This window comes from Schistocerca americana, chromosome 6 (assembly GCF_021461395.2).
Source record: "Schistocerca americana isolate TAMUIC-IGC-003095 chromosome 6, iqSchAmer2.1, whole genome shotgun sequence".
Taxonomy (NCBI): Eukaryota; Metazoa; Arthropoda; class Insecta; order Orthoptera; family Acrididae; genus Schistocerca; species Schistocerca americana.
This window is the reverse complement of record NC_060124.1, coordinates 610602377-610619372: the sequence shown is the minus strand read 5'-3', so window position 1 is coordinate 610619372 and position 16996 is coordinate 610602377. Positions and strand designations below refer to the sequence as shown.

The following is a 16996-nucleotide window of genomic DNA, read 5'->3' as shown; positions in this document are numbered from 1 at the left end:
ATCATTTGCACATCCACTGGCGGTGGTTGCACGTAAGGCATTACATTGATATCTGACCATGTCTTCTGATGTGCTTCACTTTCTGTTGTCAGCCAGTGTGGTCTGCAACCAAATCACAGGCAAGGACTACTGGGAACAGAACAAACTACTGGCATTCTACAGGGTAGAGCATACAACATTATGTCCCTTAATTCGACATGTAGGTTAGAGAACTTGAAATGGGAGAGATTGAAGTGGAATTAGTGTAGTGGCACAAATAAAAAGATTTATTGCTAGATGAGTACAGGGTTACCAACAAAATTTGAAATGGACAATATAAGAGTATGCCTAATAATGAACCAAAAAAAATAAATGATTGCAGGTTAACAACTATGAATACCACAGTGAATGTATTTCTGTTGCCGAGAAAGAGACAAAGCCTCACAGAAATAAAAATATGTAGGCAGACTAGTACCGCAGATGGAGATTGAAGAATTTATGATGAAATAAAATAAGTGATTTAGTAATTTTACGGGAGATGGAAACTGAAATGGTATTCAGTAATAAGAAAAGGAAGGAAGGAAGGAAATATATTAGTGGAAAATGGACTGGAGTAATGAACTGGAAGACAGAAGCAACATGGGAGAATTTTGCACAGAGTGTGCATTGTGAAGCGGAAGGTGGCAACATTCTGTCCTTATTTGTGCCTACTGACAATTCAATGCCACCACTGTACAGTGAGTGGTTACTTTTAATCCTTTCATTATTTACCATTACATTATAAAATAAAATTGAAACCATCCAGTGTCTCGTTGTCTCTTCTACATGTAGGCCTACATCCTTCTTTCTCAATTCTTAAACCAACTAACAATGATTAAATGTGTGCACTCTGTGCTAAATTCTACCAGGCAATTTCCCTTTAATTACTTTCTCACAGCCCATATTCTGTTAAAAGCGAACACTCCCTCACACAGTATACCTGTAAATGATATCAATCCATTGAATGGTAGAGACTTTATACACCGGTGTAGAACTTTCTGGCACTCCCAGCAAAAACAACACATTCATGAAAGATCTTTAATGTGCGGCAACAATTACAGTGCTTATTTTGGCACTACAAAAGTATATATACAAATTCATCAAATACAGCAAGGTAATTTTCGAACACAGATCATCAAAAGACAAGAATACCCATGCTACTATATGGAAAAAGAGACCATATAGCACTCAGTGGCCTTAGAATTCGGGAAAATATAATCCAGTAACATTTATACTTGCTTTCCAGAATACGACTACTAGATGATATTTTTCATCAAGAAAGGCTAAGCTTTCACATATAATACTGGTCGTCAAAAATTGTTTGCTCTTGTTCAGAGTGTGTGGTAGCCAGGATCCTAAGAGCACAGGTTAAACTGCACCATCTGAAAAGCACGATTATAAATTTCACTGCTGTTGTGCAGCGAACATTTCATGGGTTACCTGGCTGAATACATGTTCCGTAGAGCACTTCAACATTTCCATAAAAAAGCTGAATATGCGTGAAAATGCTCAAGAATTCACCTCAACTTTTTTTAAAGGCTAATTATACTTTTTGCCATTGTTATTGCATAATTTGTAATCTATGAAAGTATTATGATAAATATGAAAAAATAACCTCGAAAAAATTGGTCTTTTTTTAGTGTGCGTTACTCTTTCAGATGCATCAAATACGAATGTGCCGGTAAAATTTTAAATGATGGCATAAATGGTTGACATGCTGAGCCTGAAATTTTTCTGAGTGGCTGGTTCTAAGTTTCGAAAGCATCAAACGACCCACAATTTAAGAAATTCATAGCACATCCTCACACGTAACATGTTTCGTCTTGCATAAAAGGAAATTTACTATGTAATGCTTTTCAAACCACGGTTCACAATATTTTCTTGCAACTTGTTAGAAACATAAACAGTTCTGACATCACGTTCATCAAAAGCACTTTGCTGTTATTGTAGTATTATATACTCTTTAATCTTAAAGCCTTGGCACATTTTGCTGTTGCCAGACACTTGTATGTCCACTGTGTTTTGTTCCAAACAGTGCAGTTTCTTTGCAATTAAAGTTTTATTTTGGTGTTATTCTCTCGTTTATGTTTTATTGCTACAGTATTATTCTGCAGTAGTAAGATAAAAGTAAAATTATTCCACAGAAATTTAACTGAAAACTAAGAAACGAAAAATTTCCGAAATCCTCAAAAATTCTTGGTTGTTTCCCAAATTTGTCCTGGATGAAAAAAATGCCCGGAGAATATAGGCTCTGTCCACACACACACAAAAGTTTTGCATCATCCCAGTTCCCAGAACTCCTGAAGATAGACGTTAACCAGAGATGTCACTACACCTGCCCAAGATGTAAACAACCATGCATGAGGAGCACCTATTAGACAGAGGGGGTCTGACAGCCGATCAGTTCCTGTCATTCCACCAGGCAGGAGGTACGCGGCACATGTTGTCTGTAGTTCCACCACGTCTAGACGGTCCACACCACAGTTTGATCCCGTCCGCATTGTTACTTTGTGCCAGGGAGGGCTCTCAACATGGGAAGTGTCCAGGGGTCTCTGAGTGAACCACAGCAATGTTGTTCAGACATGGAGGAGATACAGAGACAGGAATCGTCGATGAAATGCCTCACTCAGGCCGCCCAAAGGTTACTACTGCAGTCAATGACCACTACCTACAGATTGTGGCTCGGAGGAACCCTGACAGCAAAGCCACCATGTTGAATAATGCTTTCGTGCAGCCGCAGGACATCCTGTTACGATTCAAACTGTGCGCAATAGGCTGCATGATGCACAACTTCACTCCTGACGTAAATGGCGAGGTCGATCTTTGCAACCATGACACCATGCAGCATGGTACAGATAGGCCCAACAACATGCCGAATGGACTGCTCAGGAATGGCATCATGTTCTCTTCACCAGTAAGTGTCATATGTCTTCAACCAGACAATCGTCGGAGATGTGTTTGGAGGCAACCCAGTCGGGCTGAAGGCCTTAGACACACTATCCAGTGAGTGCAGCAAGCTGGAGGTGCCCTGCTGATTTGGAGTGGCATTATGTGGAGACGATGTAAGCTGCTGGTGGTCATGGAAGGCGCCGTAACAGCTGTACGATATGTGAATGCCATCCTCTGACTGATAGTGGAAGCACATCGGCAGCATACTGGCGAGGCTTTCGTCTTCATGGATGACAATTTTGTGCCCCTATCATGCACATCTTGTGAATGACTTCCTTTACGATAACGCCATTGCTTGGCTAGAGTGGCCAGCATGTTCTCCAGACATGAACCCTATCAAACATGCCTGGGATAGATTGAATCTATGCCATATCGCCATTGAGGAGTGAGCCAATCTGGACCAACAGTGCCTTGATGAAATTGTGGATAGTCAACACAAGAGGACATGCTACTGCGGGAGGGGGGGGGGGGGGGGGGGGCAGAAATGACGTTTATGTTGATCACTATTATTCCAATTTTCCGTATAGGTTACAAAATCGAGGTGAAGCAAAACTTTTTTTGATGTGTGTATTTAATCTGTACGGCTACACTGTCCCAGCTAAATACGTTGTGCCAGCAGTGGGGATCATAACTCCAGACGTGGGCCACCGTTGCTGGTAGAGGATCAACATATCTGGAAAGACGAGATGGTAGTTCGGATGCTCCAGGTACCAGCGGATGCATAATGCTTAAGCGCTCAACTGTTGTTGGTGCAGAGCACACTTCGTGGAACCCCTGCCTCTGCTAGGAGACTGATCATGGGGCTAGTCCGAAAGGCACCAGTTAACAGTCATACCCCACAGCGGTGTATCGGGTTCAGCATCTGTAACATCAGAGGCAACTTTGAGCCATATGCGAGACTCCCGTAATCTAGGACAGGACAGGACCAATGCTGAATAAAGCCGTATCAGAGTAGAGTGGTCCATGCCCCAAATGGCGGTACTGAGACATCGAAGAGCACTAAGGTGAGATCAACATGCACTATTTAGTTGACAAAGGTGGGGAAGCTATGTCAATTGGGCATCAAAGACCAGTCCCAAAAACAATTAGTCAGTCACAAGGAGGAACTGGCCTACAGCAACAACAGAAATGGATAACACAGGTCTTTGCAGCCAAAAACTGGAACCATGACGAAGAGCCCAAGATTGCACTATGTATTGCTCCCTGCAGTCTGCATTCAACACCACCCATTAAGGCCAAACAAAATTAAACACAAAAATTATCAGTACACAAAGGGAGGACACCACAGATCCTGCAGCTGCCACCACACCACTGACAGTCACTAAAAAGAGAGGGACACTCAAAACAGAATCCTGTGCAACTCCATCATCGTGCAGCTGGAAGGTGCCAACCTGTACCGAAGAAGTGCGACGTGGAAAGTTATGGATAAAAATCAGTGGCAGGCTGTAGAGGCCCCATTCATGTAAAGCGGCAAGGATGTGGTGGCACTGTGTGGTATCAAAAGCTTTAGGCAGATCGAAAAAAGGTGTAGACCCTGGGCAAAAGCTGTTTGGATATCAGGTTCCAAGTGGGCTAAATTATCTGCAGTATAGCAGCCTTGGGAAAAACCATCGAGTTGAAGCCAAAAGTTCCAAATGTTCAAGGATCCAATACAGATTTCAACTCAACATTTGTACAAGTGACTTGCAGAGCGCAGTCGGTTAACTGACTGGATGATAGTTATCTAATTTCAAAACTGGAACGACACTTTCTCGCCACTGGGAAGGGAATTCCCCCTCACTCCAGTTACTGTTTTTTTAAAAAAAAAAAAAAAAAAAAAAAAAAAAAAAAAAAAAAAAAAAAAAAAAAGGGGCAAGTTTATGATATCTGCTAGCCACTGATAAGTGTTGAAGCAATTGGTTGTGCACCCGATCTGGTCCAGGAGCCATGTCTGAGCAGATGGCAAGGGAACTGGTAAATTGCCACTAACGGAACTGGGTGTTACAAGGCTCCAGGCAGCAGGGAAAGAAAGGGAATTGTTCCAGACGGTGTTTGAGAAGACTGAATGTGGACAGTTAGTGGACCAATTCTGAGGCCTGGGTTAAATGCTCAGCAACGGCACAATTTTTGGAAATTCCTAGGACATCTACAACAGGACAACAGCCAAATATGCATCTGATCTTTGCCCACACCTGTCAAGAGGGAGTATGCAGCCCTATGGCAGAGATATATTGTCCCCTACAAATCTTTTGGGCCAAATAAGAAGCTGTTTAAAGGCCAGGGGTTGATCGACAGATGGATGCTGCTTGTAGCATCAGAGGGTGTGATGGTGCATTTTAACAACAGCAGCAATCTTGCTGGTCCACCAAGGGACAGTCTTCTGTGGGGAAGAATTTGAGGAAGAAGGAATCACAGAAGCAACTGCTGAAGGGATCATCAATGCCATCCTGTGGTGGAGCACTTGGGATGGCAGCTGAGGAAAAGCCCTCCCAACCCACATTACTAAAGGCCAAGGTCAGTGATGCTGGAGAAGAGATAAGATGATCACAAATTGATCGCTGTTGCAAAAATTGTCATGAATTCTCCACTGAATGGAGGGGAGGAATCCAGGATTACAGAAGGAAATCTCAACGGCTGACTAAGTGCCATGTGTCACACCAAAGTGTGTCAGGGCCCCTGCATTGTGGAGACAGAGATGAAGCCCAGCCAGCAGGTCTTAACAAGCCTGCCCCAGTTAGTGCTGCCCCAATTAGTGGTCACAATACCACCCAACAGATGGTTGGGGTGCCAAAACACCAAGAAGAAGGAAGGGGGGGAGGGAGCTGTTTAAGGAGGGCAAGAACAGCAGGAGGCATAGGAGGCCAGTCTGGGGAGGGGGGGGGGGGGGATACAAAATATTGCATATTTTTACAGCAGAGTCTAAACAGATCTGAACAGCCACTGCTTCCAGCAAAGTATAAGGATGAACCCAAGAACTAACTGTGTCCATGTGAACCAATGTACACTGGAGGCTCTCAAAGGATCAACCCAGTTCTGGCAGAAGGCTCAGAAACCACTATGTGTATCCATGAAACAAGATTCCTGCAATACAACGAAAGCTACATAGCAGAGAGAATGAAGAGACCAATTCTGGAAGATGGTGATAAGAGTTTCATCGGAGGAGAGTAGTATTAGAGGCTGGATGGCCACTGAACAGGCCAGAATAGATCACTGTGCCAAGTCAGTGACCGTCAGAGGTAAGCATTGAGTGTCATCAATGAATGTATGATTGAATTCAGAGGGAGGGGGAGCAACACCCCATAGGATGTCAGAGAGGCTTTGTCCTGAACTTGTGCGTCTGCTACTCCTCCTAAGGAGGGTGTGAGGAGATGTGGTAGCAAAGAGAGAGAGTCATAGGAATTGTAAGATATGAAAGAATGAGCAGCCTTGAGGCCCACAGAGCATTGGTCCTGTTCAAAATAAAAGGTTTCTTGTCCTGGAGACATTGGAGATTGGGATTTCTAGTGGGAGCCCCATCCTCTGTGGGTGCCAGAGAAGATTTCTTCTCTGGCTGAAGAGAAGGAGCGGTTCTGTGAGAGGAGGAAAGGGAAGAAAACAGGCCAAAGTTAAGGGAGGAGGAGTGGGGGAAGAGCGTGGGGGGAGGGGGGGAGGGAGGAAGAGGAGGAAAGGATGAAACAGAAGCAAAGACAGACATTAAAGATATCAGGTGGAGATTGTCAAATTTCTGTCAGGCTTATGATTAGGATAAACAGTCAAGAGTTTTAAATTCCTGTACCTTCCTTTTCTTTTTATAGATCAGGTAACCCAATGAGCAAGGAGAATATGGACCAGAACAGTTCATGCACTTGGGCAGTGGAGCACAAGGATGCCCCACATGGAGAGGCAGCCGTAGTCACCACAAATAGGATTTACATCACATCGCGAAGATATGTGACCAAAATGGAGACACCGGAGGCAACACATTGGAAGTGAGATATAAGGCTTCATGTCGCAATAGTTAACTATAACTTTTTCCAGAAGAGTATCCCCTCCAAAGACAGGATAAAAATGCCTGCATCAACATGATTCTCCTTCAAAAAAAACCTCTCTAGACTTGCCAGATGAAATGAATGCTGCACCATGCCGGATCAGTCCCGGGTTCTTTGTCAGACTGAAAGAGGATGGCCCTTGGAAGATTATGGCCTGGGTCATATTTAAGGCCTGGTGAGGAGTGATGCTCACCATGATGTGTCCAAAGCACTTGAAAGCACAAAGGGAAGTCAAATGACTGGCAGATGTTTTAACCAGTAGTGAACCAGGTCACATCTTAGTGAGTCAACTTCACCAAATTTTCTACAGAAAGGAGCAGCTTGGGAGCAGTTAAAGTCTCTCGTCTGTCCTGGTGCAGACCAAGTAACGGGGAAAGGATTTTGATCCAAGCCAGCAGGCCTGGCCCTCCTCCCAAAGGGTGGCCCTGGATGATGATGATGAGTTTGGTTGAGGGGGTGCTCGACATCACGGTCATCAGTGCCCTGACGAAAAATCAACAGGAAATCTCATGAGAGGGGACAAAGACTGTCCCCACATGCAGAGCAGTTTATAACGTACTAAAGTCTGCCGCCCTTCCCCACCAGTTTGGGTGGCTCTGGAGGGGAAGGGTGGGGAAGCAACAGTAAGAGAAGACATAACCGTTCCTGTTTGAAGATGCAGCCGTGGAAGAGTGGCCAGAAGCATGAAGCTTAGCACCCACTACTATCAGGGGCTCACCCCATGGGTGTACCCAGCCACGCCAAGGTCTACCTGCCATGGACTTTATTGCTGGAAGTTACAATGCCCCAAAATGATGAGCAACAACTCCTACACATACACAAGGCAGCTGGACTGGCTACATGTGGCCATGACCTATTGAGGTGGGATGGGGAGACTATCGTGGGGAAGGAGGAGGAGGAGGAGGAGGAGGAGGAGGAGGAGGGGGGGGGGAGAGGAGGAGGAGAGGAACCCACACCAGAGACACTAGGGAGTGGATTCGTCCCCAAATGGCTCACACTATGGAAACGAGTTAAAAAGGGAAACACCAAAGAAGAAAGAGGGGGGTGGGAGCTAGGGTGGGAAGGATTGGATGTAGGGAATAGAATGCAACCCAGCTCAAGATTGGGGGGGGGGGGGGGGGGGGGCGCTCACACCAGAGGTCACACCTCCAGAGCTCCTAACTGAGGGACCAATTGGCAATTTGGAAAGGTAACAGCTCAGGCAATCACCTCTCCCTGGGCCGTGGCTGTACCATGGGGTATTCTCACAACCTACTTGTCGACCTGAGGCTGGGAATTAGTCACCTGTTATACGACAGACGCTTGGGATGAGTGCACAGTGAGGAAGAAGAAACAAAGAATCATCAAACGCCGAAACACAGTAAGGATAGGGAAAAGATGTGTGGGGACTGTTCTGACGTCAGGCTACTGAAAGTGCAGACATGTTCCTGCAAATTTCCCCTCCCTAGGGACGGGACAAAAATAGGAGGATAGACATGCAGTATGAGAGGGAAAATGTGCTGCAAAAGCTGGGAGCCCATGGTAGCCAAACACAAACTCACCACAGAGTGGTGAGCCCCATTGGGGGACAGGTGCTCACCGTAATGTGTGTAAGTATGAATGTGTGATGGATGCTTGCTAGCTCAGCTTACTCTTTAATGTGCGTGCCTGCCATCCAACACCGTCTCTATGTGGTATGTAGCAATCTATACTAATTCATGTACTTGTTATTGCAACACAGATTTTGCCTTGAAACTAGCGTAAAATCTGGGGTACCCTGCAGAGTTGTCACCACAACCCTTTCAAAAATAATAAACCTAATAATGATACAATGTAAGTGTTCCATCAATGCTCACTTTTCAATAACCATTTGCAGCAACACGGAGTTCACAAGAACTACACATGCTACTGCTTGATTAAAATTACTTGTTGGTTCACACTATACCTTGTAACTTAGTTCCTCTAACAAGAGCACTCAGTGTCACATAAGTGTCTGTTGATGCCAACGTGCCACAACAGCATCAGTTAGCATAGTGTTTGAATAGTGCAGCTTACAAATGTAATTTGTCGGCTACTAGTACCGGCGGCTGATTTAAAAGTTGTCGCCTGCAGCTGGAAAACTTGCATTCGGCCCTTGTTGGCAGCAGGTTCCTTGTTATCCCAGCCTTAAGCAAGACAAGTGACTGCCTATGTGGCAATTATGCACAAGAAGTAACAAACACCAAAACAATGTTTTTAATCATCAGTGTAGTTCATATATTTACAGACAGAGGCATTACTAGTGCTATAAGTGGAGTGGCCATGTCCATCACAGTTTACCCTCAGGCTGAATATCTTCAATCATGATTTTTTTATTTATTTTATTTTTTGTAAGTTTGCCGCATTTACTAAAACAAAGTAATAAACCAATTTGGCTTGAGCCATATTTTATTCTCCACTAAATCATTAGATGCAACCATGATTCTGACCATATCAATTTAGCACAAGATGGAAATGAATTTTATTCCCATGATGACAACCCATTTGATCTATAAGGCATTTCACTACTATGTAATGGAGAGAATCAAATGAAGAGCAGACCATAAGTAGCTCATTCTGTTCTCTTCTCTCATGTGAGCTATTTAAACATTTATATTAAACTGCCAGCCTCCCATTGAAGGCTGTCAAGTAGTAACTTCCCAAATACTCTTTAGTTTTCAGAATGTTCCATTATTCTGTTGTGGGGATACATTCTCACTCAGAAGGGTGTATATAAATGATGAGATGGATGTGTTGGTACACTTTTTGGAAATCCATTAGAGCAGATCAAGGATAAATGAAAATACTGTTGAATATGTGGATTTGAGAGTACTTTAAGTGCATGTCTGAGCATTCAACAGTATTTTGTTCATTTTCACAATTTTCTCAAATGACTGAGAATATTCTCAGAGTGGTGGGAGCAATACAGAGCAGGTGAGGTGGACCTATTCAGCCAGTCTCAAATACTGTGTCAATACTACTACTACAAGTTAGAGGTATCATTGTGTTACCACACTGTCAACATGTGAGTCAGCCATTTCCATAACGTTTATTAACTTCGACAAAGGAAAGACACACTGTCAAAGAATGTTAAAAGAAAACACTTTTGTAAACTTGTGTGATGTATGCTTCTAAACCGGATTATAACTAAGCACGGATTAAGTCATGTGTTTCTTGTTTACACAAAATTTAGTACTCAAATAGTATCCAATGTACAGTAAATTATATGCACAGAAAAATTCAACTTTTAGAGAAGTGGCACAATTCTTACATGTCCTTCTGCACTTCAGCATCATTGAACCTTCTTCCAATAAGTCTCTTGGTTGCATAAAACGTATTTGCAGAATTAGTAACAGCTTGACGCTTTGCTGGCATTCCCACAAGTCTTTCGCCATCTGGAATATTTTATGGTGAATGGTTGTTAGTGACTACTAAATGATACTGACAATTATCAGCAAATAATATTTACCTCCAAATACCAAAAGAAGAATTCTGTTACAACACAACCTACAATGATGCACGTGATTTATTTACAAATAATTCCTCAAACTTTCTGTTTGCACTCCAGACAAGATAGGACTGGAAGAAAGCACTAAAGCAAGTATCACTGGTAAAAAACACACCACCATACAAGTGTATTCAAAGGATTGACCATATCTCAAACAGATGAGTTAAAATGGAATGCCAAGTGTGAGGGGCGAGAGTTCATCATTACAGTCACAGTTCTGTCTCAACTAGTTCACCACAGTTTGATGATGTGTCAAATCTGCGTATCACTGTACCCCTCCTTACAAATAGTTGCAACTACCAAGTACCTGCATTCCAAATGCCACATTTAATTTTCACACTTTTCTTCAGTTATTTGATTAATACAATGGTTAAGACTTAGCGCATTTGAGCAAAAACACAAGATACAGCAGGTTAAATGTGTGCAATGTGCTCATGGAACAAACTAGGTAAATATTCCACAACAGTTATAGGCTACCAGATTTAATTAAAACAATCATGTAAGCATATGAAGCATGAAAAGAAAAATTCATTACTGCTGTGTCAATAGAGGTGTCCAGATGTCTAATTAGATAACAGGAAGACTAAAGCTGACCAAAAAAAAACTAGGCTGAGTCATGGGTAAAGCAGGTGGCAGATTTCAGTTTATTGGGGAACTGTTATCAGCCCATAAAGGAGATTGCTTGCAAATAAATTGTGTAAATGTTTCTAGAGTATTGCTCAAGTGTGTGGGACCCATATCAAATACGAGTAATGGGGGATATTGAACGTATATAGAGAAGGGCAGCGCAAATTGTCACAGGATTATTTAATCTGTGGGAGGGTGTCACAGAGAGAGAGAATGAACCGAGTTGGAAGAGACTCAATGATAGATGTAAACTATCTTGAGAACGTCAAAGTCCCAAGAACCAGCTTTAAAAGATGACTCTAGGAATATACAACAATTCCCTATATATTGCTCACATAGGGATTGTGAGGATAAGATTAGAATAATTACTGCACGCACAGGGCATTCAATCACTCATTCTTCCTGCGTTCCGTACATGAGTGAAACGGGACGAAATGCTAATAATTGGTACAATGGAATGTACCCTCTGCCACTCACCTCGTGATTGTTTGCAGAGAGTAGATGTAGAAGACACTTTGGTGGGCATAGTTGTAAGACAACAAAAAATATGACAAAGTAATACCTTTGAGGCAAAGAAGCTTAAAAACACAAAGGATAACTCTCGCAGATGTGCCAGCAACAGCATATGGAGATTCATATTTAAGTATTGCTTTCTGCTCCATGTTACAGGAGTCATATCGAACGTAAACACAAGTCATTTCAAGTTTAAATGCAGGAAAAACTACATCCCTTAGGAGGGGACGGTAATCATCATATCTTTAATATGCAATAATTCTTGGTGTATGGCAGTGTAACTTGTGGAGTACTACAACGCTGTGCTTTTGTATGACCTTTGATACACTTTCATTACCAGTCAATGATTTAGCAATGTCAACATAACCCATGAAATTCAACTTTTCTTACAAACACATTACACAATCTTCCATTTATCTCTACTAGTAAGCAATGTATTATAAAATGTTGGTCCACTTTCCTGAGCAGAGCTTTGCATGCACATCACATTTACGTATGTTTGTTAAGTGATGCTTTGGCTGAGGTAAAAAATAAGAGGAAAAAGCAGTTGTTCTGGCATTTCCCATAACCTTGCGAATAGTGCAGACCAGAAAATTTTATTTAAGAATCTAAATTGGTGTAGCATCTTCCTCATATGGCTAGTCTTACCTTACTAATTCACAAAAGAGGATCACACACTACACTGCAGTGGTGCAGACAAACCACTAAACAGATCTACAACTGTTTCACGGCAGTCTAATTTGCTTTCATAAGTGTGAAGAAACATTGAAATTTGTATTCATCTACGTACATAACATAGCAAAAACTGAATAAGCACTATGACAAGGCAACAAAAAGTTAGACTTTTAATGTTTTGCAGTCCAAAACACTTGCAGACAAACATTCTAGCTTAGTGCAGCAGCAGTGTAAGTAACAATAAATAGCAGTCTCTTGCCATTGTTCTGCTAATGAGACGATTCCTCTTTTTTTTTTTAATTGTTAGCTGCAGTAGCGTGCACAAAAACAAGTCATGCCACGAGCGGCGACAGGTCATAAACACTCGGCCTTAACTCCGCTCAGCTCGTATAGCCCCTTTTGTCTGTAGGAAAGTTTGTTTCCATATGCGTCGAGAATTCCTCTGACAGAGACATCATGTATACTATGCACACATTCACAGATCAACTTACCATTCATTCAGAAATCAACTTAGAATGTGTTCAAAAACCGACAGGTATGCATTTCAAAGACATATGAATAATCGATAGACTACCGTGCGCTGGATGCTAGTCGCTTTGTGAAACAAGGTTTTTCCCCCTCAAGAATATGAATTTGGCTCTGGAGGCTGTCATGTGAAAACTGAAGCAAAATAAATAGTACACTTTTCAACAGAACAACTCGGAATAAGGTATTTGCAGATGACAGCTATGCTACGCTGGAAAACTGTAGCATTTGAATGCAAAGTGGCTACACTTGGCTTGGTCATGAGTATGAAAAAAACAAATCCATACAAGGTGGAGAGACGTTGAGCAGACCGAAAGCTTTGAGAGAGTAAATTGGTTCAAGTATTTGGGAGACATGGTTACAGAAGATAATACAGTAACAAGAGGGACAAAGGCAAGAATAGCTGCAGGTAACAGGTGCTATTATAGCTTCTTTTTTTTATTATAGCTTCTGTAACATGTAGCAATCTTCTAACATTATAAGACAGCTGAAGACATAAGTTTACGAAACAGTTATAAAACCAGTTGTGTATGGGTGCAGAACAAGGACAATAACACAACAGGTCAGAAATGTCAAAGATAGGAAGTACAACAGCCAAAGAAGGTGCTAACTGCAAAGTCAGATAAAAGCCACTCAGTGGGGAGATCGAGACTGCAATGGCTGGACGACATATCTGAGAAAGGTAGTAGTACAGACTGCATAAGGCTGGTGAAGTCAAGAGAGGATTAGATGACATAGGTGGTCAAACAAGGCCCCGTCTCATCATGAGCTGTAGTGCTGGAAAAGAAGGTCAATGTGATCCTCATTTTCCATCACTAAGATACAACTATCCATGGAAGTGCAATGCCTTTGTAAAATTGTATGGTGTTAATCCGTACAACTGAAAGCAGTAGCAAGATCACAGAAAACCCCAACATGATAATTTTTCTTTTTTGTCTCCGTCAGAACTGAGTTAGTGAGATACAATGTTTCATCTAAGGAGAAGTCTTCACAGAACGGCAAAACAACAGTGTCCTACACGATTAGATGTACAGGTTATTCCAGGCTAAGAAGAGTTATAGAGTAGCTGCACAGAACCAGTCTGACCCATCAGAAATTTCTGGAACTTACTTTGTACTTACAGCTGATTATTATATTTGGATACTGCAGATCTTTCCTGTGGGAACCAACATAGATTTCGCAAGCACCAGTGGTGTTTATCCATAAGATACAGAATGACGCTGTTGACTGAACACACATTTATGCAATGTTTATTGACATTTGGGCATCTTTCTTGACGTTTGGACAGCGTTTAATATAGCTCTGCACCCTAACATAGTATAGAAAATACATGCTTACAGAATATATGAATAAGTATGAGATTGGGTGCAATACTTTCCAGAGCATTACATTCGATTTAATTGGAAGATATCATTAGATATGTACGTGGCACATCATACAAAAGTGGAAAAATGTATAATAATCTGATGGACAATGCTTTAAAAAGATTGTTTGTCAATTACATAGTTGGGGGACAGGGAGTTGACAGGGTCACTCAAGTGTTTCCCAAACAAAGTAATGCATGTACAGTCTTAGACAAGTAAGTCCAAGTTGTTCATTTAAGGCAGCCAACAGAACCAGCCACCTGTCAAAGAGTTCCAAGTTAAGCCATACCCATGATTTGGTAACACAATTGAATACGGATGTCTCGCGAAAGTGTTGTCTTCTACAGCTGTTACTATGTTGTACGAGCTCGTGGTCCAACAGTAAATGTCACAAAATGTAGATACAAAGTAGCAAGTTCAAGTTCACACACTCGCTTACTTTTTAAACCACATTTCAGCTATGTGCTAGAGTTATTGTGTGATGAACCTCGACTGCAACAATATATGCACAGTATACGCTTGAGAGTTTCTTTGGTTCACTGTGGCCTTTGGTCACACGCCACCTCACCTCACATCAAGTGGCATACGACCAGGTGACCACGGTGCAGCGCTGTGAGAGTATTTATCACCTGTCATTTTCTTGTTTTCATTTTGATTTTTGTTGTTGTTGTACCAGAGTTGGGAGGCCACGACATTTGCCACAATTGCTTTTGTTTCTTGACTAGTTTCCTTCTTAATCTTTGCGTGTTATGATATTTTTACTGATTCTGACCAATGGAGAGGAAAGAAAGAAAATATTTTACTATTGAAGAAATGGTCCAGATTTTGGAGAAAGTGGGTTCCTCCCCACAAATTGCAACTTTCAGTATGAACATTAAACACAATTGGAAAAAAAAGGAAAAGAAACAGAAAATACATCTAGTGCCAGAGGAAGTGCACCAAATGCCCAAAAACAAAAGTAAGGGATGTTCTTCGAATGTGAATAATTGGATAAAATAACAAAACATTGGTCTGAGACATTAAGGGCAGCAGAATGTATTCCCGTTGATGTCATGCTTTTAAGGGACAAAGCACTTAAAGTGGTCAACATTCTTGGCACTGAGAATTTCAGCACCTCCAATGGCTGAACAGCCACGTTTAGAAGAAGATATGCCTGTTATAAAACTGTCTGTGGTGAATCAAATCATGCAGACAGTGGTACTGTGTAGCAGTAGATAAACAGAAAATTATCAAAGTCAACTGCAAATTATGAAGCCAAAAACATATTTAACATTGATGAAACTGGACTTTTTTAAATTTGTTGCCAAACAAAATATTGTCATTCAATGGTGATAAATGCTATGGTGGCAAACACGATAAATTAAGGCTAAAAGTGATGATGGGTGCAAATGTTGACTCCGAGGAGCTCAACCCCTTTGCAACAGGGAAATAACAAAAGCCTCATTTTGTAGATAAATGTTCACTTCCAGCTAGATATGATGCCAATCACAAAGCTTGTATGACCTCATCTTTTTAGAAAGCTGTTAGCTACACCTGATGCAAAAATGGGGGTTCAAAACAGAAAAAACTTTCATTTGATGACTGTCCTGCACATCCTCTTAATGTGAACTTAAGAAACGTGCAGTTAGAATTTTTCCTAGCTAACAGCACAAGCAAATGCAGCTCAGGGAATTTTACACTCCACGTCATTTTATATTAACAATCTCAGTGAAAGACGTGTCCCTGATGGTCTCACATTAGCAGGATTTCAGTTCTGAAAGCACTGTATTTCACAGCTATGTTGTGGAAGGCTGGTGAAGGATACAGTAAAAAACCGAAGCGGTAGGATTCAGTAAGGGTATGAGGTTGCAGCTGCCAGAAGGTGAGGAAGAAGAAAGCAAAGGCTTACTTCCTGCGGGACAGAAAACACTGCAGCCAAAGTTGCACTTTTAATGAATTTCTACAGGTAGATGACAACATTATAACTGCAGAAGAAAGAACCATGGGGGAATTCACTGCAGAAGAATTGCCACCTAATTCCTCTCTCAGTGACTGAGAAGAAGATGGAGGAGAAGACTGTGCCCCAGTGCTCAAGCAATTGCAGCGGTGGAGGGACTAAAGACTTTTTTTTCTGTTGAAGGGCGTGAATATACACTTGATACTCTCTACAAATTGGAGGAACAGACTGAGGCATATCAAACAAGAGCTCAACAAAACTATTATGGATTTCTTTTGTAAACAACAATAATACTTACAACTGTGATTTTTTTGAATTGTAAATATTGAGTTGTTATTAAAATCTGGATGTTTCTTAAAAAGACATAACATTTCTATTATGGATAGCTCCAGTTTTCATGCTATATTATATAAGCAAACAAATAATCAGCTCACATGAAGGCTATCTGTTCCAACCATTAGTACCATTCAACTTGCCACTGGATAAGCATAATTAGAAGGCAGAGCAATATCAGCAGTTTTTTTTTTCACTTCACATTTGAGGTAAGTACTAGAAATAAGATCAATGTACACTATTATATAACAAACAACATTTCGAAACCTTCGCCTGGCTTTTCCAGAGCATTTCTACCTTTGAAAGCGATTTACCTCATTTACACTCCCCCCCCCCCATTTGCCCCACCAATCCTCCAATCCTTGGACAAGTGTAAAAGAGGGGGAATACTATATTGCATTTTGCATAATTAAAAAATATGAATGTTGTGAAGCATTGAAAAATAGTCACCAGAGGGGAAAGAGTAGCTCATTAGTGACTTATTGTTTGCTTCACATTAGAAATGATGGCAGCTGTAGCAGCTTGAATCCTTTGTATTGTGTGC

At 41.6% G+C, this 16996-nt stretch overlaps 1 protein-coding gene across 1 annotated transcript in view; it reads right to left on the bottom strand.

Moving 5' to 3' along the window:
• Nucleotides 1-16996, bottom strand: part of LOC124619360 (heat shock 70 kDa protein cognate 5) — an 83661-nt gene that overhangs the window by 40649 nt on the left and 26016 nt on the right. The window contains exon 4 of the mRNA XM_047145682.1: nucleotides 10243-10366. Coding sequence (XP_047001638.1) covers nucleotides 10243-10366 — 124 coding nt within the window. The remainder of the gene's footprint in view (nucleotides 1-10242; nucleotides 10367-16996) is intronic.